The sequence below is a fragment of the Lissotriton vulgaris genome, chromosome 6 (assembly GCF_964263255.1).
Source record: "Lissotriton vulgaris chromosome 6, aLisVul1.2, whole genome shotgun sequence".
Taxonomy (NCBI): domain Eukaryota; kingdom Metazoa; phylum Chordata; class Amphibia; order Caudata; family Salamandridae; genus Lissotriton; species Lissotriton vulgaris.
The window spans coordinates 89,907,059-89,930,575 of NC_141694.1; the positions used below are offsets into that span (position 1 = coordinate 89,907,059).

Consider the following 23,517-nt stretch of genomic DNA (forward strand, 5'->3'; position numbering starts at 1 on the left):
AACAGTCCGAAGCGGCCGCCATCTTGTGTCTCGGTAGGATCGAGACACAAGAGGTGGCAAAAACAAAGGGGTAAATGAGCATAAGGGGGCAGAGTACATCCTCCCTGACCCCCTAGGTTTGATGAGGGGGCTTTAAAAGGGCCCAGCGGGGCAAAAAAAAAAAAAATTATTATAGTTTTTTTTTGCGGGGGGAGCGCCCGGTACGCGCACCGGGAAGCGGTCCAGGGAGCATAATATAGGGAAAAAGAATGAAAGAATGTTCAAATATTGTATGTTTATTAATTGTTCTTTTTGTTGTATTTTTTGTTTGTTTATTTCTATTTAAGTACCAACATGTAGGTACCAATGCAGAGTCTAAAAATAAATATACACCGTTTCCTTTGTAGATATCTTGCATGTTGTTTCAGAAGTTATTGTGTTATATGGAATTCATAGCATAGTCTGTGAGGAAAGCAGAAAGAACATGGAGGCAGGAGATGATAAAGAGATGTTAAATACACATTGGAGATAATATAGTGGGAGAAAGGAAGTAACTATGAGCAAACTTACTATGTAACACAAAAAAGTTGCACAGTATATTTTAAGTCTCACTTTATATTTTATCTTTTTGGGTACTATTTCATAATTTTCATATTAAAAAGAATGTCTCAAACAATTTTAACTTTTAAAATTTAAATTTATTGTTCTGATTTTTCAAAATCTAAGAGAATTTGTAACATTAAATCATCAGGTATGTCCACCTTTTCATTCCAAGAATCACATTCTTCAGCACATTTTATTAATTCTTGGTCTACTGTTTCATCCATAAAGTCTACTTCTTCTTTTTCTTCGTTAGGATTGTTTTCAATCTTAATTTGAAATGAAATTGTATTTTCTTTTTGCTGTGCTTCCATTTCCTTGCTGTAAATTGCATAAAAAATAAATATATCAGTGGAGATAGGGCACTGTTGGGTTTACGTTTAGACAGGTACTTGTGAGTTTTTAACAGTGAAGTAATCTTTGGGCAGTGCATGGTTTCAGGCAGGAAGTAGAACTATTAAAAAGTGCCTGTGACGAAGCCTAAGTAAATTCATAATTATACCACAGAAGCCTAACTCAATCAATAATTTAAATAATTAAGTCTTTCTCAATGACTAACTCTTATAGAGGGACAGTATGTAACTATCTGAAAACGTTTTCCTAAATTAATTTAAAGTGCATAACATAGTTCTCCTTTCAAATTTTTAAAATTATATCTTACCTTTGAAAAAGAAGTTAAAGTTGACAGTGAAAATGCTCTTGAAATGTACTTCAGGAAGTAGTAGTCAAAATGGCTGTGTTTCTCTCTCTTTCTTTATATATATTCAGGTACATAACCAATAAAATGTCTTGAAATAATAGTAGAAAATGAAAGTAACATTTTAATTGGTTGTCAATTCTAACACTTCATATGTGTTTTTGTCATGTAATTTACCTCAGGATATTTAGTCAGGCCTACAGCATAATTTTCTCAATGGAATTCCATCAAATTTGGGTAAATGGTAGGGACTGCTATGTAGTGTGGCCTATTCTATATTTGATGAAAGTGTCTCCAGTGGTTTTTCTGTAAATTACTTTCCCACCTTTTTTTAGCGAGCGCTCACCGGTGCGCGCCCCGGTACGCGTACCGGCAGCGTTACGGGAGTCCTCCATTTTGTGTATTGGTAGAATTGAGACACAAGATGGGGGGGAAACAATGTTCGGAATTGGTAGAAGAGGGCACGGTAGACACTTTCTGACCCTCTAGGTTTTCTGAGGGGGGCTTAGGACGCTCATATAGGCAAAAAAAAAAAATCGCGTGGGGAGCGCCCGGTACGAGCACCGGTAAGCGAACCGGGGAGCGTACTTTGGTGAAAAATAGTGAAAAAAGTTAGAAAAAGATAAACGTTTTGAATGATCAGAGGTAGGGTAGCTCTGAAAAGAGCTATTGGGTTCTGTGGCTAATTTAGGTACCTACAAGTAGGTTCCAATGCACAGTTTTAAATTCAGGAGGAATATTCTATTCCCCTCATCGGAGAAGTGCACACCATCTCCTCTGTAGATGTCTTGCATGTTGTAACGCAAGTTATTGTTGTATATTAAACCCATTCTAAAGTCTCTCATGTAAGCAGAAACAGATTTATTCACATGTTTCCGTGCTTTCTCAAATTGTGGAAAAAATTGGTTGGACCACTTCCATTTCTGTCTTTGGCATATATTGGAATATACCAAGGCAGTTTGGGGAAAAAGTGTCATCGATTGATGAAAGGTGTCCTTTAAAAGCATTTCCAGACCAACCCCAGTCATAGTCCCAAAATCATTTCCACCACAGTGCACTATTAAGAGGTCAGGGTTTGGCAGATGCATAAAAAAATTATATTAAAAACATATAAAATATATTTTTCCTTTAAAAGAATAATACACTTTACAGCTTTTGATATTTGCTATAAAAAAACATTGAAATTCACTGAAAAAACCATAGGTTATAGACCATATATAGTTAGGAATTAGCATTTACAAAACCTTGAAAATTCACTGAAAAACCCATAGGTTCTAGACCATATATAGTTAGGGATTAGCATTTACAAAACCTTATTTTACTCACACAAAACCATTGAAATTCGCATATATAGTTAGTTGCACTAACTATATATCGCGCACCCGCAATCCACTGCTGATGATGTCACATAGTACATCATTCATGACATGGTCAGTGACATCACTGATGACAACTCAAATGACATCACTGACAACATCACTGATGACATCATTCATGTGATAATACGATGAACCTCTTCAAACTCTAATATAACCTTAGATACACTCAGTGTAAACAGACACTCACAGATTGTCACTCATCCATGGAGTTACTCATACACCTAGTCAGTCATGCAAAGAATCAATCACACCTCCATTTCCTCAACTATACAGTTATACACACCTTACTTATTCAAACATATTCTAACACATATTTACTCTCTTATACAATCACTGATACAAGTTGTGAGAAGTTGGCCTGATATGCAGTGCTCACTATTCTAGTGATCACTATGTATCAGTCCAAACAACCCTTATTGATGATTGGTTGTAAGTCAACCTTATAGACCAGCTATCCTAGTAGCATGGACAAGAGCAGTCTTTAGGCTAAACTCTAGAGGGCGTGTTAAGCCAGCTGTTATACCATCACATATACCCCTTGAACACCAAGTGAAAGGACACCACACAAGTTGTTATGAAAATAAACAGATATTTATTTATAACAAACAGCACTGGACTCTTTATGAGGACAGGGCGCTAAGCACAATACAAAACTCTTTAAGAAATACTGAAAGTCGCACAATTTACACAAATGCCCGAGGGGCAAGAAAAACCATATACTATGGAAGTGGAATGCGAAATTACTAGCAGGTAAGTACTACTCTCAGAGACTTTAGAAACGCTAGGCCTACAATGCTGAACCCTTAGATTAGAAGCAGGAGGCCTAGGGACGTCGTGTGCAGAGTGGGAACTCTCACGCGTAATGCGGGACAAAGTCTATGGATACTAGTAAATGCAACAGTTGGTGTTCTCGGGCGAACCCGACTAGGTAGGTCAAAAACGAAAGTGGATCTAGACACTTAGAGAGTTGGTCTACGCCGGAGCACCGTGGTACTCTGTTTACCTAGCCCAGAGGCTGCGGCTGCATAGGGTTCAAGTGTCGTCGGGTTTCTTCGTTGACGAACCAGGAGCCTGAAAGAAGTTGTTGCTGGCAGGCGACCAGTGAAGATGGTTGATGTGATCCAAGCCTGGATCGGTGATGGAGACGACCTGTAAGCAGAGGGGACCAAGTTCTGAATCACTAGCCAGTGATTAGATGGGCACCAGGATGGCACCGGATGAAGTCACCTCGACCAGGTGAGTGGGCGACGCTGGGCACTGCAGTCTCTCGGACCAGGAGGCGTTGTCGGCGACCAGGATGGAGGTGCGAACTGTCCCACGAAGGTATCTGCTGTCGGCGATGCTGGACCCAGGATTGGGGCAACAACTCTTGGCAAATGCAAGCCCACGCGGTGGACTCAAAATGGCGTCTGGAGTGGGCCAGGAGGGTCCGGGGTGCTCCTCTGTTGGAGGGGAGCAAGGGCCAGTCTGGAGCAACCAGACCAGCGATGGAAGTGTCGTCGTTCGTCGTCAAGAGGGCTACAAGCCAGCAGGCAAGTGGCCGGACAACGCGGTGAACAGCAAAGAGCAGAAGGGCCCCACGCAGATCTCGTGGATGCTGGGGGGCTGGACTTCGGTGCTGGAGCTGCTCAGGGTTAGGGCTTCTCAAACCCCAAAGCACTCACTCGAGGATCCCTCGGCGGTCGTGCTGGATAAGCGTAGTGCAGTTCTGAAGATGGCCGGTTTGTCTCAGCTGGGCTGATGATGCAGGTAGAGGTCAGAGGTGCCAGGGAAGCCGGGTCTCGTTGTGCTGGTCGATCTGGTTCCGGAGGAAGGACGTGCAGCAAACCGCAGGTTACTTAGTTGGTGCCCGCTGATGCAGGGTGACTACTCCTTAGTCACAAGGGAGAAATCTTGAGAAGAAGTCTAGAGTTCCTTTCGTAGAAAGTAGTTTCAGGATTCAAAGATGATCTAACCTGGAAGGGTCCCCGCTCCCACCTTTATACTAAAGAAAGGGGCTGGTACGGGACTAGGTCCTGCCCATGGGTGGTACCAGGAAGGGGGGTGGTTACACCCCTCTCCCATTCCGGACTTTCCCCAGCTCAGGGGCTGGTGTGCCCCTGGAACTGGTTCAAGCCGGCCTATGCATAGTGAGCACCGGGGTCCACTTGCAGTCACCTTCCTATTCAGCCCTTCTTACCCAGGATACACAAAACCCTGTCTGGGATGGTGCTAGCACCGCCCCTGACAGGAAACCCTTTGTCCAAGCGCTCCTCGCTGGAAGGACTCCCAGCAGCAGGAGGTCAGACTTGTGTCTGTGGTGGCAGCATCCATTTTGTGATGCTGAGGCTCGAGTTAACTTTAACCGGGGTTCACAGTTACATACATGTCGTGTCCCTCTAGAAGGGTGGAATGCTAACCCCGTCGCCAGAATTGGCGCGGGGTTAGTATTCCAATTCGTATGACACCTTACTCTACATGTTTTGATAAAGCGATACCAGAGTTGGCATATAACCGCGAGGATTATAATGCACTTAAGAGTATATGGTATGCGTTATCATGGAACAGCTATTAGGACTTGGTTCCGCAAGCTGCAGACGGGCTCAGCTCATGCCAGAGCACCATCTCACATGATTCCAAGCACTCTGCCTTCAGGATTGTTAAGGCCTGCCATAGGAGTGACTGATAGGAATACATGTGTCCATTTTAGGGTTAGATATAGGTATACTATATCTAAAGCAAAGGGTGATTACACCACCTTGCCCCAGCTGTCGTGCAGCCAGTTGTGTCAGATTTAGATGGCCAGCCAGGGGTGGCATAATACATGCTGTAGGTCCTGGGTACCTATGCCCCGAGTTACAGGGTCTGATAAGGTGGCCCAGTACCAATTGGTATATGCACCTAAGGTACATGGAATCCATTTTACAGAGAGAGCAGTAGGCCTGGGGCCCTGAATAGCAGGGTCCCAGGTCAACTAAGTCGGAAAACCAGCAAAACACCAGGCATAAAGTTGGGGGCAACCATAGTCAGGTATCCACCTTCCTACACAAGTTTTCAATGATCCATGCAGCCACTCACACATTCACTGGCTCTTATACACAGTAATTTATATATATCAACTCTCACATGCACTGTGTTTTACATATGTACTTACTTTGACATGTAGCACTGAGATATCCATTTACTCACCAATACACTCATGCACACAGTCAACCGCCCATACAGCTGTTTCCACATGCACTTTTGAACCCATACATCTAGTGAATCAACTGTTCACACATCTATGCACAGAGTCACACACCTCCCAGCCACCCACACACATACTCACTCTCCCATACAAATACTTGGGCAACCAATGAATAACCCATATAGTTACTCATATAGCTACTGATCAACACATGCAGTACTTTACAGAACAACAGATATAATGATGCATAAATTAAGACAGTTTAATCACTAACCCATGCTCTCAGTGAGAACATTTAATCACTCTCTCATACAGTCAGTCATGCACCTACTAAATCCTTCATCCAGACACTTATACATCCACTCATTCTTCAATATGTAAGACATATTTTAACTTTACAGAAACATACAGTCACTGGATGATGTCATCAGTGATGTCATCAGTGATGTCACTGACCATGTCATGAATGATGTAATATGTGACATCATCAGCAGTGGATTGCGGGTGCGCGATATATAGTTAGTGCAACTAACTATATATGCGAATTTCAATGGTTTTGTGTGAGTAAAATAAGGTTTTGTAAATGCTAATCCCCTACTATCTATGGTCTATAACCTATGGTTTTTTCAGTGAATTTTCAAGGTTTTGTAAATGCTAATTCCTAACTATATATGGTCTATAACCTATGGTTTTTTCAGTGAATATATATATGTATGCACATAGAATACATCAGTTGATTATAACACTCATATAAATGAATGCCAATAAACACGAACCACTGAATACCTAAATGTGTACACAGACACTCACACATTACAATTACAATAATCAGAAAAAAATACTTCACTGGCTGCAATAGCTTCATCTTAGTCCACATAAGAGTGGAGGCTCCCAAATGACAATCCTGGGTCCAAGAGGCTTCTCAAGCCGAGAAATGCAACACTGAGTGGACATGTCCGTCCTTCAGGAAGAGAACCCAGACTTTCCGAGTGAAGTGACCCCAGTTTTATATTATTCTCAATGCACTAAAAGTTTCAGAGAAGACCTCCCCTGTGCCAAGGAAGCTTCCCAGAGTTGACCAATCTCCACAAGCATTTCAAAGGCAAACAATTTCTCAAGTATTCTTCTGCCCTTCCACACTACTTGTTTCCCTTATCTTGTACCGGTTTAAGAAAGTACAAAATATTTCAAAAAGTACAAAAACACCCTTCAAACAGGAAAAACCATCTTAACAGTGAATAACCTGATTAACTGTGAGTACCCTGGTGACCTGCTTACGTGTGCAAAACTCAAGAGTCCGGATTCAAGATGGCATGAGGGCATGTCAAAGCCAATAATGAAAACTTCATAAAACCTCCCCAATGTACAACATAATGCACATTTTGGCATCACTCCCTATAACACTACACTGAGACAGAAAAGTACATTTCACACATTCTGTTCCAAGCAAGGCTGGTTTGTGACACTCCTACTCTGCAGCTTTAAGGAGACACAAAATGAAATACCAAGGGAAAATGCAAGTGCAGATGTCATACATTCAAGATAGAATGAATTAAAACACAAGGAGTCTATTAAAACAATGGTAGTCAAAGGTCATCACGTGGTCCCAATACATGGGAGTGCCTTTAGCACTACACCATACTAAACATATTAAAAGATTCAAGTTTATCTAGTGCACTCCGTGACCGTGGAAAAATAGTCAGATTTGAATTAACTGCTGTATTATCCTCTGCAGAACCATATGACAGATTGGGGCAGTTCTAATCACCTTCACTGCAATGACCCCCTGGTTTCATTATTTTCTTTTTTCATCTGGTCTGGTACCGTTCGGCCCGCACTTCGGCGGGGAGGCCTGGCAATGGGGTGGCCGCCTTGCGGAGCGGCCTAGAGTGACGCGGGGAGGCCCCGTCTGCGGCAGCGATCCTCAGAGCTTGCGGCGGAGTGGCTCTTGACCGCTAGTTAATAGAGTTGTTGGCTCCTCCTGCACAGCCTGCCTCTGCGCCCCACCACAGCAAGCTTCCTTAACGTGGTCTGCCTCTCGACACCGATACTCAGCTTGGCCCACCTCTGGTCTCCGGGGCAGTGGACCTCACCTTGCATCCCATCTCTGCACCCTGGGGCAACAGGATTCCCGCACGCTGCCCACCTCTAGCCTAGAGCAAAGTGAGAGAGAGAGGGCATTGAAGCCCGACCGGGACCCGGCTCATTGACATCACTTCGAGCTCAGGCCTACCTGTTTAGGCACAGATTCCGGCCGGGGGCAGGATGGCGGCGGCCAGGAATAAGAAAGATAAGCTCCCGAAAGACACGCCTCAGAAACTAACAGGACAGCATGCCCTGCAGGCTACTGATAAGTCCCTGCGTCCTGATGACGACTACGCACCGACCACCAAAGCCTTCATGAGGGAGTTGTTTTCAGCCATTAAAGAAGATATCTCGGAGTTACCCTCTCAGTTGGCATCTGACCTTCGGGAGGTGCGGCACGATGTAGACGCGGTGGGTGAGCGCTTGGCGATACCAGAGGAGCATGATCTGGGGACGGCGGAAGGTGTACATCAACTCCAGCAGGATGTGATTCGCCTGACAGAGCAAAATTTGTATATAGAACAAATCTCGCCGAAATAATATCCGCATTCGGGCCGTTCCTTGGAAGGGCGAGGGGCGGATCTACGAGAGTACGTGGACGCCCTTTTTCGTCAGATCCTGAATGAGGAGGACCTGCAGGATATTCAGGACTGGTTCACCGGGTGGGTCTGCCAAGGGAGCCAAAGGCCCATCCTCCTGACATCTCTGTGTGTGTGCATGATTTTCAGATCAAGGAACGTATTCTGCGGAAAGCATGTGATCTCAACCCCCTCCAATTCCGCGAGCACCAAGATCTAGCAGCCTCCGCGCTTGTCAAACGAAGGGAGTTCAAGCCCATCACTAACTACCTGAGAGAGCAAGGTATTCCCTGCTCATGGGGGCATCCGTTCAGGCTTATCTTTAAATGTAATGGAAAGCTGATTCTGGTCTGCGCCCTGGAGTCGGCCCTCGACCTCTGGGCTTGGAACAGAATGTTCCCTCGTTGGGAGAAGCCAAGTCTCCCAGCAGACAGCGCCGGCGATCGGCAGAGTGGCAACGGGTTGGCAAGCCTGCACCTGCCACAAAGCCTGATCTATCTACAAGCCAGCATGAGAGAGGGGCAGCGGTCGCTTTGGTGGCCCCAGTGACGGAGGCAGCTGGGGGCACCTGAGGAGAGGGACCTGAGTTCGGCACTATCTGGGCCAGTAGCTGGCGCCGGGTGAGACTGTCTACTTGGTGCACACTGTTCAAATTTTTATGTCCTTGGAGGGAGATGGATCCTGCATCAGGAATCGGTTAATTGGACAGTTGGCGCCATGTTCCCCAGCTCTTGGGGCCTGTCTATCGGACTGTTGTTTCCTTCTTTCCTCTATAACTGTTGAATCTTGTTTGTTATGTTACGTATGATATGTGAAAGGGTGAAAGGACTTATAGAGAGCACATACACCCAACGGTTTCTTGGCGCAAATCGGTTGGGGTTTATTCGTGTGGGGAGAGGGGGAGGAGGAGGGGAGTTCGGGGGTATGGGGGTGTTCTGGGGGCTCTGCATCAGCTTGGGGGGATCTAGGCAGGGACCCGGGGGTGGCGGGGACAATGTGGTCCTTTAGGAGTTTCAGTATAGGAGTGTGCATAGGTCTGCCTCACTTATGGTCATGCAGAGTAGAGAGCTGAAGATAGTGAGCCTTAAAGTCCGAGGCCTCAATAGCCCAATAAAGCGAGTGGCTATTCTATCCTTACTGGAGAATGCGGAGGGTAGTGTTTGCCTGCTACAGGAGACCCATCTCCTCTCTAAAGATACACGGCGCATGCCGGATAGGCGCTTCCCTCTCCAGCTTTGGTCTTCGGGTCCTAATAAAAAGAACGGGGTAGCTATTCTTTTTAGTGTGCGTGTTCATAGCAAAAATATTTCCCAAGTGGTAGACATTAAGAGTAGATTTCTGGCTGTGAGAGTGCAGTGGGGGGAAACGCAGTTCACGGTTGGGTCCATTTATGCGCCAAACACAAGCCAGGAGTCTTTCTGGCAGACGGCGCTATCACAGGTACTGGCGTCTCTGGATGCCCTGATCTTGGTTGGGGTGATTTGAACATTGTAATGGAAGCAGGGGCTGACCGGTCGGAGCATTGGTCATACCAGATGGGAGCAATGTCGCAGGGAGGGAAACAATGGCTGTTGGAGGGAGGGTTGCATGAAGTATGGCGCTTTCAGCATCCCCAGGCGCGCGACTACACCTACTATTCGGCAGCCCATAAGACCTATGCGCGCTTAGATCATTTAATGGCCTCGTCCTCCCTTTTGCCTCATTTGTCAGCAGCCGTCATTGTGCCACGTTCCTTATCGGACCATGCGCTTATATCAGTAGTCATCACTTCTAGCGGTGCTAGCCTGCCGTCGGCGGGCTGCCGCCTTTGTGATTCGCTGTTACACTCTGAATCGGTGGTGGCGAAGATTCGAGAGACCATAGTTCATTACCTTGCCGAGAATGAGGTGGGAGACACGGCCCCTCATATCGATCTAGGAGGCCCTGAAATTAGTAGCGAGGGGCGAATTCATAGCGCTTGCAGCGACATACTCCCGTTTGCGTAAGGAGAAAAGAGCGGAGTTGGAGGGGGAAATTAGCGGCCTAGAGGCGATTCATAAGAGGACTGGGGCGCCGAGGATTTGGCGGGAGTTGGAGACGAAGTGGCGTATGTTGAAGCACCTCGACATGGATAGAGCTATGCATGCCTTACTACGTCTACGGCAAAAGTTCTTTCTGTGGAGAAAAAGTGGGGCGGATGTTGGTTCACAGGCTGCGGGCGCGCTCTCAGATGACCACTATCCACGCCGTTCGGGATCAGCGCGCGAACGAGCAAAACGCAGATTCCGCCATAGTCACTTTTTGACAGTTCTATCAGACCCTTTATCACAGAGAGGGAGTGTCCTCTACAGGAGTTTTGGACTATCTTGAGTCGTGTAACGTTACGCCCCTCCTGCGGGGATCGGCGGAGGCCCTGGATTTGCCAATCCGCATTGAGGAAGTCATCTCGGCCATTGCAAAACTGAAGGTAGCGAAATCACCTGGGCCAGATGGCTTTTCTGCAATCTTTTACAAACCTTTCTGGAGGGAGCTGGCTTGCTTTTGACCCGCCTTTTTAAGTCTTTTCTCGACACGGGCGGTGGCTCCGTCCATGGCAGAGGTGGCCATCACGGTCATTCTCAAGCCTGGGAAGGCCCTTAAAGAGTGTGGATCGTATAGGCCGATCTTGCTGCTCAACATGGACGCCAAGCTGTTTGCGGGGGTACTGGCAGCTAGGCTTAGCCCCTTGATATACGGTATCATCGAGCCCGATCAGGCAGAATTCATTCCTACACGGCAGGGAGGAGACAACATTAAACAGTTGCTCCACCTCATAGACTTAGTCCATCGCTCTCGGACGCAGGCTTTCCTGCTCTCCATAGACGCCGAGAAAGCCTTTGACCGTGTGGATTGGGACTACTTGTTTGCCGTGTTAAAGGCGTTCGGGGTGGGGGATAACTTCATACGATGGATTCGGTGCCTTTGCGCAGCCCCCAAGGCAGCGTTGCGTGTCAATGGCTGCAGGTCTGCTCTTTTCCCTACAAGGGGAACACGACAGGGGTGCCCCCTGTTCCCGTTGCTCTTTGCACTCTATATGGAGCCCTTTACTCAGCGCGTTCGGTCTAATGTAGACATATCCGGGATCAAATTTGGGGTGGATACGCACAAGATCAGTCTGTTTGAGGACGATGTCATTCTCGCACTCAAGCACCCTCGCTCCTCTTTACAGAACCTTTCGAAAGAACTGGCAGAGTTTCAGAAAGTGGCAGGCTTCAAGGTCAATATTACTAAATCACATATCCTCAACCTTTCCATCCATCCCTGAGGCAGACGTCCTGGACCTGAAGCAGGACTTTTAGTTCCAGTGGGCGCAATCCGATATCCAGTATCTGGGTGTCTGCTTGGCACCTTCGATTACTAAAACAGTGTCCCTGAACTATAAGATGTTGATTGAGCAGGTTTCCAAGGCTCTCTCGGATTGGTCCCTTCCCAAGCTGGCCTGGTATGGGAGACTAGCAGCTCTGAAAATGACTGTCCTCCACCACATACTGTACTTGTTTCAAATGCTGCCACTGACCCCGCCACAAGGCACCCTGCGGGAAACTGCAGGGACTCCTTAATAGGTTCCTATGGGACAACAAGCGGCCACCACAGGCACTGTCTCTAGCGGTTACTCCGAGGCCAGCTGGGGGACTGGGTTTCCCCCTGTTGTCAGCCTACTTCCAGGCATCCATCCTGAGATACATAGTCTAAGGGAACAGGCCCATGTCGAGTAAGCACTGGAACTTAATGTTCCAGACTGTAGCGGGCTGCAATATCTGGCAGAGCTGTGGTTGCCGCGCAAGCACAGAGCCTGGGGCCTCTACTCTTCACCGGTGACGGCCCGACCCTCAAGGCATGGGACCAGCTAGCGCAACGCAAAGGGTGGACTACATTCTCTTTCACCGATGACCCCTATTGTTGACAATCCGGACTTTCCCCCGGGCCGCGCATCCCCGGTCTTCCATCGCTGGAGAGAGGAAGGGTGTAAGAGGATGGATTCTCTCTTTGACATAGACGGTTTGATCCTGTTCCCCCGGCTGTGTACGGAGTATTTCCAATTGCCGCTGGCGGATGCTTTTCATTACTGGCAAGTCTCGCATTTGATTACCCAACGTATTAATGTTGCCTCCATGTCTCGGCCGCTGACGGCGTTTGAAAAATGTCTGGTCAGCAAGAAAGACGATCGGAGACGCATCTCGGAGCTGTATGCTATGATTTTGAGTCATCCTAGGAGACAGCGCACGCCTGCGCAGGTCCGATGGGAAACGGAGCGGGAACGTCCGTTGTCGAAAAAAGAGTGGGAGCACGTGTTGTACTGCACACAGCCTCTAACACTGCAGGTGCTGAATCTGCCTACAAGGTAGTGGCCAATAGGTACTACATCCCGGGGCTCTATAGAGCATGGGATGCAACCAAATCAGGTCTCTGCTGGCGGGGATGTGGGTTAACAGGGACATTGGCTCATTTGTTATGGCACTGCCCAAAGTTGGGGAGGTACTGGACCACGATTTTGGACGAGCTGGATGAGGCGTTTCAGATTACATTCCCTCGGCTGCCGGAGAATACTCTGTTAGGGCTTCCCCATCCTATGTTCTTCCCCCTCCGCTCGCTGAAAGGTAGGCAGATTGCACTGGCGCTGTTAGCGGCGAGGCAGGGGCTCCTGGCAAATTGAGGATCCCCAACGGTACCTGATTTCCGAGATTGGTTCCAAAGACTCTGGCACATTTTAGCGATGGAAAGGCTCTCGATGGGTATGGATGGGAAAGGCCTGGAATATGCTACACTGTGGGGCCCGTTCTTGCACCTCCTGTCCAAGGACCTACGAGAAGTAACTTGCCCGAAGTATCTACAGATCTTACAACTCATTCCCTTAGATTCCGAAAGGGTTAAGCCAGTGGTTTGAATTCTCCCTTGCAGAGCTGCTGGATTTCTAGTAGCAAATTGTATAGTTAGAAGCTGATGCGGAGCGGGGTGGGACGGGTAGGGGGGTTGGTTTAGGGGGGGAGGAGGGATGGGGGAGGGTGTTTACTTTTTTTTTTTCTTTTTTCGCTCCTTTGGGAAAGGCGGTGGTCATAGCACAGGTGGGGCTGTTTCTTAGGTTCATGGTATTACGCAGGGTCGTCCTCTGGGATGTAGGCCCAGATGCTGTGTCGCTACACTGAGATTACGCCCTGCCGGCAAGTTGATGTAGGCAGGTGGGCTGTGTACCATATGGTCTACCCGCATAATAAAAATGATTGACTCTAAATAATTGTCTTAAAATATAAAAGTTGTTGAACTGTGGTTTAATATTCTATTTTAATTGAATAATTGGATCTGTTTAGAACAATATTATCATGCCATGACTCAATTATTTTAACCAAGTATTTTTTATAACATGTTAAGTTTTTATTAATTGCAATGTCTTTTATGGTTTTATAATCGAAATAAAGACTCCATGAACTAAACTGATGTACGGCCCAAGGGATGGTTTATTACTGGTGAATTTTTCTACCTTGGTTAGACTGACATGACTATTCTGGTATTGTTTGGCTAGTGTAGTGTAATTGTTCTGTGAAGGTTTTCGTTTGTGTAGCTTTGATGGAAGCTTTGTTCGATCAATCTAGTTCTAACACTACTTTATTGAAAGTTTATTTCTATGGAAATTTACGGTGTAAAAAGGAACTCTTTTAAGCACGTGAGGTCAAATACCAAATGATGATCAAAAGGTTGAGAAACTGGAATATTTTGTGTGTTCAATAAGTCTTGCAATTGCATGCTGATTACAGAATAATTCATGTGTTTTTATACCTCCCTTTTGTTAATGTCACAGGTTATTATCTGATCCAGAAACATTCATCCCATATGTTGGGGCTGACCTCCAAACCAGTGACGCAGACACAGAAAATTCTAAAGCACTATATCGTTCAAGAGTATGTATTCATCATCACAAATGGCTCCACTAGTTTTGTGGAAAAATTAATTGACAATTTATCAGTTTGCTCTGTTTCATAAGGCTTTCTAATGTACTTATTCACAGAAAGATTTGAATGCCTTTGTTCTTAACCTATATATCGAGAAGCTGTTAGAATATGAATCCATATTGTATGGTTTGGAGTCTACTCTACAGACTTCCTATGTCACCAGACTGTGGAGTTTGAATTTATCTATAGATTCTGTACTAAAACCTATTCTGTTTTTGATAGTCTATCTCAATCATTCAATTAGTCATCTTATTTTAATGAAAATCCTCCACAAAACAGTAATGCAAATTTGATAGATTATAAAAACCTTTATAAAACATGCAAAGTTTATGAATTTCATTTTCAAAGTTATATTCCACTAGACAATCCATACTAAGTACAGGTAAATATAAAACTGTAAACTATGCCTATACAGAAATCATCACAGAGATTGAGGTAAAAGGACTATCAAAATTGCTATTCTCATTAGGACCTCAAATATCTTTTGCAAGAATCCATTACACATTAGATAAATGATGCCACTGCAAAACTATGGTCTCAGTTTCTTTTGTTCAGCACAATTTAAAAGGCGTTGGATACACATCTGATATTAAAATGCCTAAACACAGAACAACTGTGGGGTTCTAAACTTTCTATACAAAAGACTGAAAAGTAGGAAATTAGATCTTGTCTCTAATGTCTGCTTAGGGCTGGGTCATAAACCTGAAAGTGCATGTGATCCCATCCAATTCTTTACACATTCCTCAGAGGGACCGAATGTAACTTAAAATGGACATAAAGAGACGTAATTTGTGGCTCTAAATATAGTTGGTCATGATAAAAATGTAGGTTGCCAATTTGCCAAGCCTGTCGTAGATAAAATGGTCTTGCAATGTGTTTTTATTTTCAGTTAGACAACAAAGCTTAACTGGTGTAGTCCCTTAGCATCTGCTCGTTTCTGGAGCTTTCCTAATTTGAGATTTGGCAAGTGTAGCACCACTCCTTCACATGTTTGAACGACAATAGATGATCTGTGCAGTCCTAGACATTAACTCTCGGACAGTGTTACCAAAGATCATCCTTTCCCTGCTATATAATGCTTTCAAAACACCATAGAAGCATTCCATCTGGTCTAGCCAAAGCTTTCGAAAAGTAGATACATTTGGCACAGCTAGCAGTCATAAAAAGGACTTGCATACATTTTTAGGTTGAATCCCATTGTTTGCTAAAGACATCTTGGGGGCATTAAGAAAGATTCCCTGGGAATACATTCCGCCTTTTGCTTTTGATTGCTTTCCATTTGCTGGCTTTATTTGTTTTAGGGTGTCCAGCTTGAGTTTGTCCCTCCTGTGGTGCATACCCTGTTTATTGTATTCTTCCACCAGTGCTTGCGTTCTGTAAAAAGGCTTTAAATCTTGTTCTTACTATGTTACATTTGCTGTGTATTTAAAGACTGGGGTCAAATGTCCTGATCTGACTTCCAATGGAGCTTGGTGTTTACGCTCCTTTCTCAAGCTTCAAAGTGAGAGGATTTATGTGACAGGAAATTTTTTTCCACCACACAGCAAAATTGAAATGTCTTTAAATGAACTATGCAGACATTTCAGAATTAGGAATGTACAAATTAACCCCTTTTGTGAAATTCTGAAGTGTATTGGAAATAAATATTTTAATACGATCAAAAGAAAGAAATCAATACACTAGATGATGAACTTTCCACACATCATCGTTTGTGTGTTGTATGCTTTTGTCAGTAGAACTGTATATCTGTGCACATGTAATCGTCAACTCAATTGAAAATATGTTCTCTGTGCTGGTAGTGCAGGACCATACCAGGCATACTCCACTCCACTCTACGCAACTCCACTCTACCCTGCTCTACTTCACTCTATGCCACTTCACTCTACTCTGAAAGTATACTGTACGCCACTTTACTCCACTCTGTACCACTCCACTCTGCCACCGTAATCTACTCAGTGCACTCGCACTCCACTCTGCGCCACTCTACTCTGCACCATTCTACCTAATGGCACTGTATTCTACACCACTACAGTATGCCAATGCACTCTATGCCAGTGCACTTTATGCCACTCTTGTCAAAAAAATTGCACGCTACATCACCCCACTGTATGCCAACCTACTCTTCACGACTGCACTCTACCCCACTGCACTCTACCCCACTGCACTCGACTCTGCAGCACTCTACACCATTGCACTCTACACCATTGCACTCCGCTCCTTTCTACTCTATACCACTGCACTCTACGCCACTCTGCTCTGCAACATTGCACTCTATGCCACTGCACTCTACTCTTTGCACCACTCTACTCTGCCAGTGCACTCTATGCCACAACACTTTATGCCACTCTGCATCACCCCACTATGCCATTGCACTTCACGCCACTGCACTCTACACCACTCTACTCTGCAGCACTCCATTGCAAGCAACCGCTCTCTACACCACTGTACTCTGCACCACTTTAGGCCACTTTAATCTACTCTGCACCACTCTACTCTACCCTGCACCACTCCATTCTACACCACTTCACTCTGTTAAATGCCACTGAATTCTACGTCACGCTACTCCACTCTATGCCCATACACTCTACGTCACTCCATTTCACTGCACTCTAAGCCACTGCACTCTGTGCAACTGCACTATACCCTGCGCCACTCTACCTTATGCCACGCTATACCACTGCATTGTATGCCACTGCACTCTACATCACTTTTCAAAACCACTGCTCTTCTCTTCCAGGGGATCCTCATGAATAGTCATAAGCACTTAAAAATCACCCGCCCATGTGCGGGCACCCCTTAAAATATATACAAATATGTGAAAACATATATATAGCTCTCTCTCTCTCTCTATATATATATATATATATATATATATATATATATATATATATATATATATATATATATATATACCCGCCGACAGCCCTAGTATCTGCAGCGACATAGCGAGACATTTTCTCAGCCAGGGCGGGTTGTATGCACCTCCTGCTCACGCTACACTTTGTGCTTGGACTTTCGGTAGGTGGGGTCAAGAGGACCCAGGGCGAGACTTTTTGTTTCATCTTGCGGGCATGAACGTTTTGCAGAGCTTTCCCCCCCCCCCACAGCTACTTCTTTGGATGTGTTCCAATACCGTCCCCCAGCATTACTCACCTGGGAGCCATTGTTGCATCCTGGGCTTTGGAGTCCGCTGATCGCTTCGGACCCTGAACACAATCACCTGAGGATCCTGCTGAGGGGCGGAGCTAACATTTGCACCTATCCAGTGCCGAGGGGTGCACTCATAACTGCAGAGCGTGAGGACTTCCGTTTTTACTACTGCAGGCGCTGAAGAGGCCACACCGGCCGAAATGCATACGCCATTAATTTGTAATAAAGAAGTTTTACCTTGAAATCCCCGCAGAGGTTCCTGCTCCTTTCTCCGAGGGGAGCCGCTTTCTTCATATATATATATATATATATATATATATATATATATATATATATATATATATATACATATACATATACATATACACTAGCAGCCCGCCCCGGCGTTGCCCGGGGCAGAAGGGGGCTGGGAGCAGCATTTTAAGGCTCTGGGCACTCCCGCCCGCACCGACATTGCCCAGACCGCATCGCCGCCGCCCTCCCCGACCATGCCCAGCCCGCCTCCTGCCTCGATTCTTCCTCCCGACTCCAGCCTGCCCTTGCCTTACCTGAGCGGCCCGCAACAGACTTCACCTCCACTCCTCGCCGCTCTTTGCCTTACCTGAGCCGCCTCCTACTCCGGACTCCACCGCCACTCCTCGCTGCACGTCACCGCTCCTCCCCCGCATGTCGTCATCACGTCTAGGTCTCGGTCAGTGCTACGTCGCGGCCGGCGCTAGTTTTAGGGGACTACTTTGTTTTGAAATTTTTATTTTTTAATTTACGTTTTTGTCTCGCGACCTATCAATGCGCGCAAGCGCATTGAGCGTAGCGAGAATTCATGTCCTCAAAACGCTCGTGAAACCAAGGGTTTCACGAGCTGTTTTGTTTAACCTCTTGGATGCTAATGACAAGGGTAACTCGTCATGCACTTCCCATTCATTTCAATGGAAATTAAAGGAGACAAATGATGTTGCCTTAGCACTAAAGGGGTTAAGTTCACGTGAATCACGTGACCAAACAAGCACGCGCATTCACGGCCTACTTCTCCTCCCCTAATTATTCATGGCCGGCCACAGGCCGGCCTTACTTTCAGTTTCCCGGCCGCTCACAGCACATCAAAGGGCTTCGCCCTTCGCTCTGCTAAAATCTAACCATTTGTTAACAAGCGAGACATTAACACCCCGTTGTGTATTCCGAGATTAAATCTTGCCACCAGTGCGAGGTCACAGCTAAATGTTGCTTTTCAGTTACTGGAGATAAATATTCTCAATATAGGCAGAAGATTTTAAAACAAATAATTATAATAACCAATGTTGATTCCGAGGCTAAACATCTCTCCAATGATGGTTCGAACATTGATTATAAAACAGAACGGCAATACTCTTGTGCAGCCCAAGCAGATTCCGGCTTCGCAGCATTGAACAACTCGGGTGCACGAACTTTACGAAGACTGGGCATGCCCCAGGCATGACCTCTGCTGGTAGGCGGGACATGCTTTACGTGCTCAGGCACTACATGACGACTTTTCCCAGAAATGCAGTCAGCGCAGAGGAAATTGGCCACGGCATCGACTGCTAAATACAGTGTCCAAGTCTTACCTGTGAAGAGTGGGGTTCGGCATAAATGCACTTGCAAAGCTATTCGCACCGTTCCCTCCAACCCGAGTGCATCGGCCCGTGCCATGTCACATCACAATACTAACTTAATTTCTCCACACATTATAGATATTGTAATACATGCGTCACCCTCTTGTCATCCTTAGTTCTTGCATTCTACAATAGGTAGATGCAAACAAAGCTACCATAAAAACCCAGAAATCCTTTTGCACAGTATGCCCTTATCAGACCCTATATCAATACATGAACAATGTGACCTCAGAATCCTACATAGCGGCTGCTAAATGTGCACCTTTACAAAGTGAATGTGGTGTTTTCTCGCTGCCTTAATCAGTCGAAATAAAAGCGTGCTCTGATTGCCGGCCAGATTCTGCACACAGTGCCCCCTCACACAACCCATCACGTGAGAGTCAATGCACACACACAACCCTATATCAGGAGGGGGTCAATGCTGTAGAGGGATCCGCGTCGTAATGAAAGTGAAACCACAATTCCTTTGCGTTCTTGTGCTAATTTAACTACAGCCATGGAAAGGCAAAGTGCGAGAAATGCGAAAGGTATCTGCACTCGGCGATTAGCCTTCTCCCAGGCCTGGTGCTTCTTCTTAAAAGACTGCAAGCACGGCTGCAAAGTCTCTCCTTAGCCTTGCGCGCATACGACGTGTCCCCAGGTTTCGGTCAATACAATTTCCGCTCAGACGTGGGGCTGCTCTGTCTGTGTGCACTCATGGCTGAGGGGACTGTGTGCACCCACTATAGTTCTGTGCACACAATATATTCACAGCCACGGGTGCACACAGGCTCCTCAGAGGAATGGGTGCACGCAGGTTCCTCAGAGGCATGGGCGCACAAACTGCAGAGGTATGGGTGCACAAAGGCTCCTCAGAACCGTCAAGGGTGCACACACACACTCTTCAGAACTATATTGGGTGCACACTGCCCTCTCGGAGCAACGGTTGCACACAGTCCCCTCAGAGACATGGGGGCATACTGTTCCCTCACAGCCTTGGATGCACAAATCCTCCTCAAAGCCTTGGATGGACACAGACTTCTCAGAGGCATGGGTGAACAGTCACCTCAGAGTCATGAGTGCACACAGTCCCCTCAGACATGGGTGCACACTGTACCCTCACAGCCAAGGATGCACACAGTCCCCTCAGAGACAAAGGTGCGTACAGTCCCTTGGCAGCTATGGATGCATACCGTCCTCTCACAGCTTTGGATGTCCATAACCTCCTCCTCACCACACGATCTCCTCAGAGCCCTGGATGCACTTATTCCCCTCACAGTCCTGGGTGCACAGTCTCCTCGCAGTCCTGGGTGCACAAGTCCTACATAGCGGTTGCTAAATGTGCACCTTTACTCAGTGAATGTGGTGTTTTCTCGCGGCCTTAATCAGTCGACATAAAAGCGTGCTCTGATTGCCGGCCAGATTCTGCACAGAGTTCCCCCTCACACAACCCATCACGTGAGAGTCAATGCACACACACAACCCTAGATCAGGAGGGGGTCAATGCTGGAGCGGGATCCGCGTCGTAATGAAAGTGAAACCACAATTCCTTTGCGTTCTTGCGCTAATTTAACTACAGCCATGGAAAGGCAAAGTGCGAGAAATGCGAAAGGTATCTGCACTCGGCGATTAGCCTTCTCCCAGGCCTGGGTGCTTCTTCTTAAAAGACTGCAAGCACGGCTGCAAAGTCTCTCCTTAGCCTTGGGCGCATACGACGTGTCCCCAGGTTTCGGTCAATACAATTTCCGCTCAGACGTGGGGCTGCTCTGTCTGTGTGCACTCATGGCTGAGGGGACTGTGTGCACCCACTATAGTTCTGTGCACACGATATATTCACAGCCACGGGTGCACACAGGCTCCTCAGAGGCATGGGTGCACGCATGTTCCTTCCTCAGAGGCATGGGTGCACGCAGGTTCCTCAGAGGCATGGGCGCACAAACTGCAGAGGTATGGGTGCACAAAGGCTCCTCAGAACCGTCAAGGGTGCACACAAACACTCCTCAGAACTATAGTGGGTGTACACTGTCCTCTCGGAGCAACGGTTGCACACAGTCCCCTCAGAGACATGGGGGCATACTGTTCCCTCACAGCCTTGGATGCACAAATCCTCCTCAAAGCCTTGGATGGATACAGACTTCTCAGAGGCATGGGTGAACAGTCACCTCAGAGTCATGAGTGCACACAGTCCCCACAGACATGGGTGCATACAGTCCCCTCAGAGACAAAGGTGCATACAGTCCCTTGGCAGCTATGGATGCATACCGTCCTCTCGCAGCTTTGGATGTCCATAACCTCCTCCTCACCACACGATCTCCTCAGAGCCCTGGATGCACTTATTCCCCTCACAGTCCTGGGTGCACAGTCTCTTCGCAGTCCTGGGTGCACAAGTCCGTAGCTTGTCATGTCCTCAAAACGCTCGTGAAACCAAGGGTTTCCTGAGCGGTTTTGTTTAAGTTCACGTGAATCACGTGACCAAACAAGCACGCGCATTCACGGCCTACTTTCAGTTTCCCGGCAAGGGCTTCTCCTCCCCTAATTATTCATGGCCGGCCGTACTTTCAGTTTCCCGGCCGCTCATAGCACATCAAAGGGCTTTGCCCAGCGTGCGCTCTGCGGCTTCTCCTCCCCTATGCCTTTTCTTTCACACGCAGCCTCCTCTCGCCCCCTGCAACGCTCCTGCCTCCCCCCTCACCCACTGTCTTCCTAGTTATTTAAACAATCCACCCTCTACCCAGCTCCCCTCTTGTGCCTACTCCCCTCCCAACTGTTACGGTTGCTCCCTGTCCCCCCACACATCGTTGAGTTCTTTATTTCCTTACATTTTTCTTTGTTAGAGGGCCAAGCAGGTCCGATATGCTTTTGGGTTACACCTTACTTTTAAAATAATGCACTTTAACATTTTCTGCTGTGGTCCCCTTCTTGTCACTCTATGCGCTCGCACGATGAATCATGCATTTTTGTTTGTCATTACGCTTTCGTTCTTTTGCCCATACTGTTCCACATTAGCAAGCAAGATTGTTTTGTCTTTTTGAAAGGGCGGAACAGCTTCGGTAAATACATAGGCTAAGCCAATAGGTCGGGTTACGCCATTGAAAGGTGGGACGAATTTGCTTTGCCAATGCTTGTTGCGGTCTGCTGTGCCTTGCTATCTCTTCCATGAGGTGTTTCAGCTCTATTCAGGGTGATGTTTGTTGGTTCTATTTGCACTGGTGGCGTGAGCCAGAAAAAGCCTCTGAGTGCTATTGTGACGCACACAAACAACTGAAAGTAAAATAATACAACCATGAGAGAACTATGCAGTGTGTTGTGTTGACAATGCTATTTCTATTTGTACCCTCCTTTAAATGTGCTTATTTGCAAACTAATATGTATCCAGTCTCTTTTTAGAGAAGATGAAGTGTAAATTATTTTTAAAATTAGATTTTATCTCGAGTTTTACCAACAACAATCTTTAGAAACGAGTATTTGTTTCTAAACAATCAAATGCTTTACACCTAGTCCAACTAGGAGTAGATCCTTCGCTGAGTTAACACCGTTTCTACAGAAATTCGACAAAATTATGAAATTGGGAAACATCTCCGTATGTAAATTGAGTAACAGACAGAGGAACAAAGTCCACGTGTTTGGGGCACAACACGCCCATTGACACGCCCAGGAATATATCTAAATTGTACCCTTTTTTTCACACACAAGAAAATAGCAGAACTGCTTCATAATAACAACTTCCAGGAACAAAATTACTACCAAACTCAAAGGAGTACAGCAGACCAAATGCTACTACCAAACTGTCACACAAACCACACACCCCATTACCCTAAATAACAAGCACTGGCGTTGCCAATAGGTCTCGCAGTAGGAAAGTTGGAGCTATTACAATTGCAAATAACAATGCCTTTTATTTTTGTTTTCATTTTAAAAACATAAAGGGCTTTGTCATTTACAAAACCAATAGCTCCAACTTTCCTACTGCGAGACCTATTGGCAACGCCAGTGCTATTATTTTATGTCGCCTATGTCCATCTACACACCCTGAGGATTCCAACAATGTATTGGGTGTGTGGATTGGCGCTGTGGTTCCCGTGTTTACCTTGCCAAAAGGTTTCTGTTCTCTCTTTATACTAGTAGTGTGTATGTATATATGTATATATGTATATATATATATATATATATATATATATGTATATATATATGTGTATATATATATATATGTGTATATATATATGTGTATATATATATATATGTGTATATATATATATATGTTTTTTTTTTTCTTAAACCATCAATTCAGCCTTTCATATACCACAGGCTGAGCA

The 23,517-nt window shown here is 46.0% G+C and overlaps 1 protein-coding gene across 1 annotated transcript in view; it reads left to right on the top strand.

The window, feature by feature from the left end:
* The window catches only part of LOC147706847 (exportin-5-like), a 2,027,127-nt gene that overhangs the window by 1,094,081 nt on the left and 909,529 nt on the right, over positions 1 to 23,517 (top strand). The window contains exon 19 of the mRNA XM_086926003.1: positions 14,297 to 14,396. Coding sequence (XP_086782129.1) covers positions 14,297 to 14,396 — 100 coding nt within the window. The remainder of the gene's footprint in view (positions 1 to 14,296; positions 14,397 to 23,517) is intronic.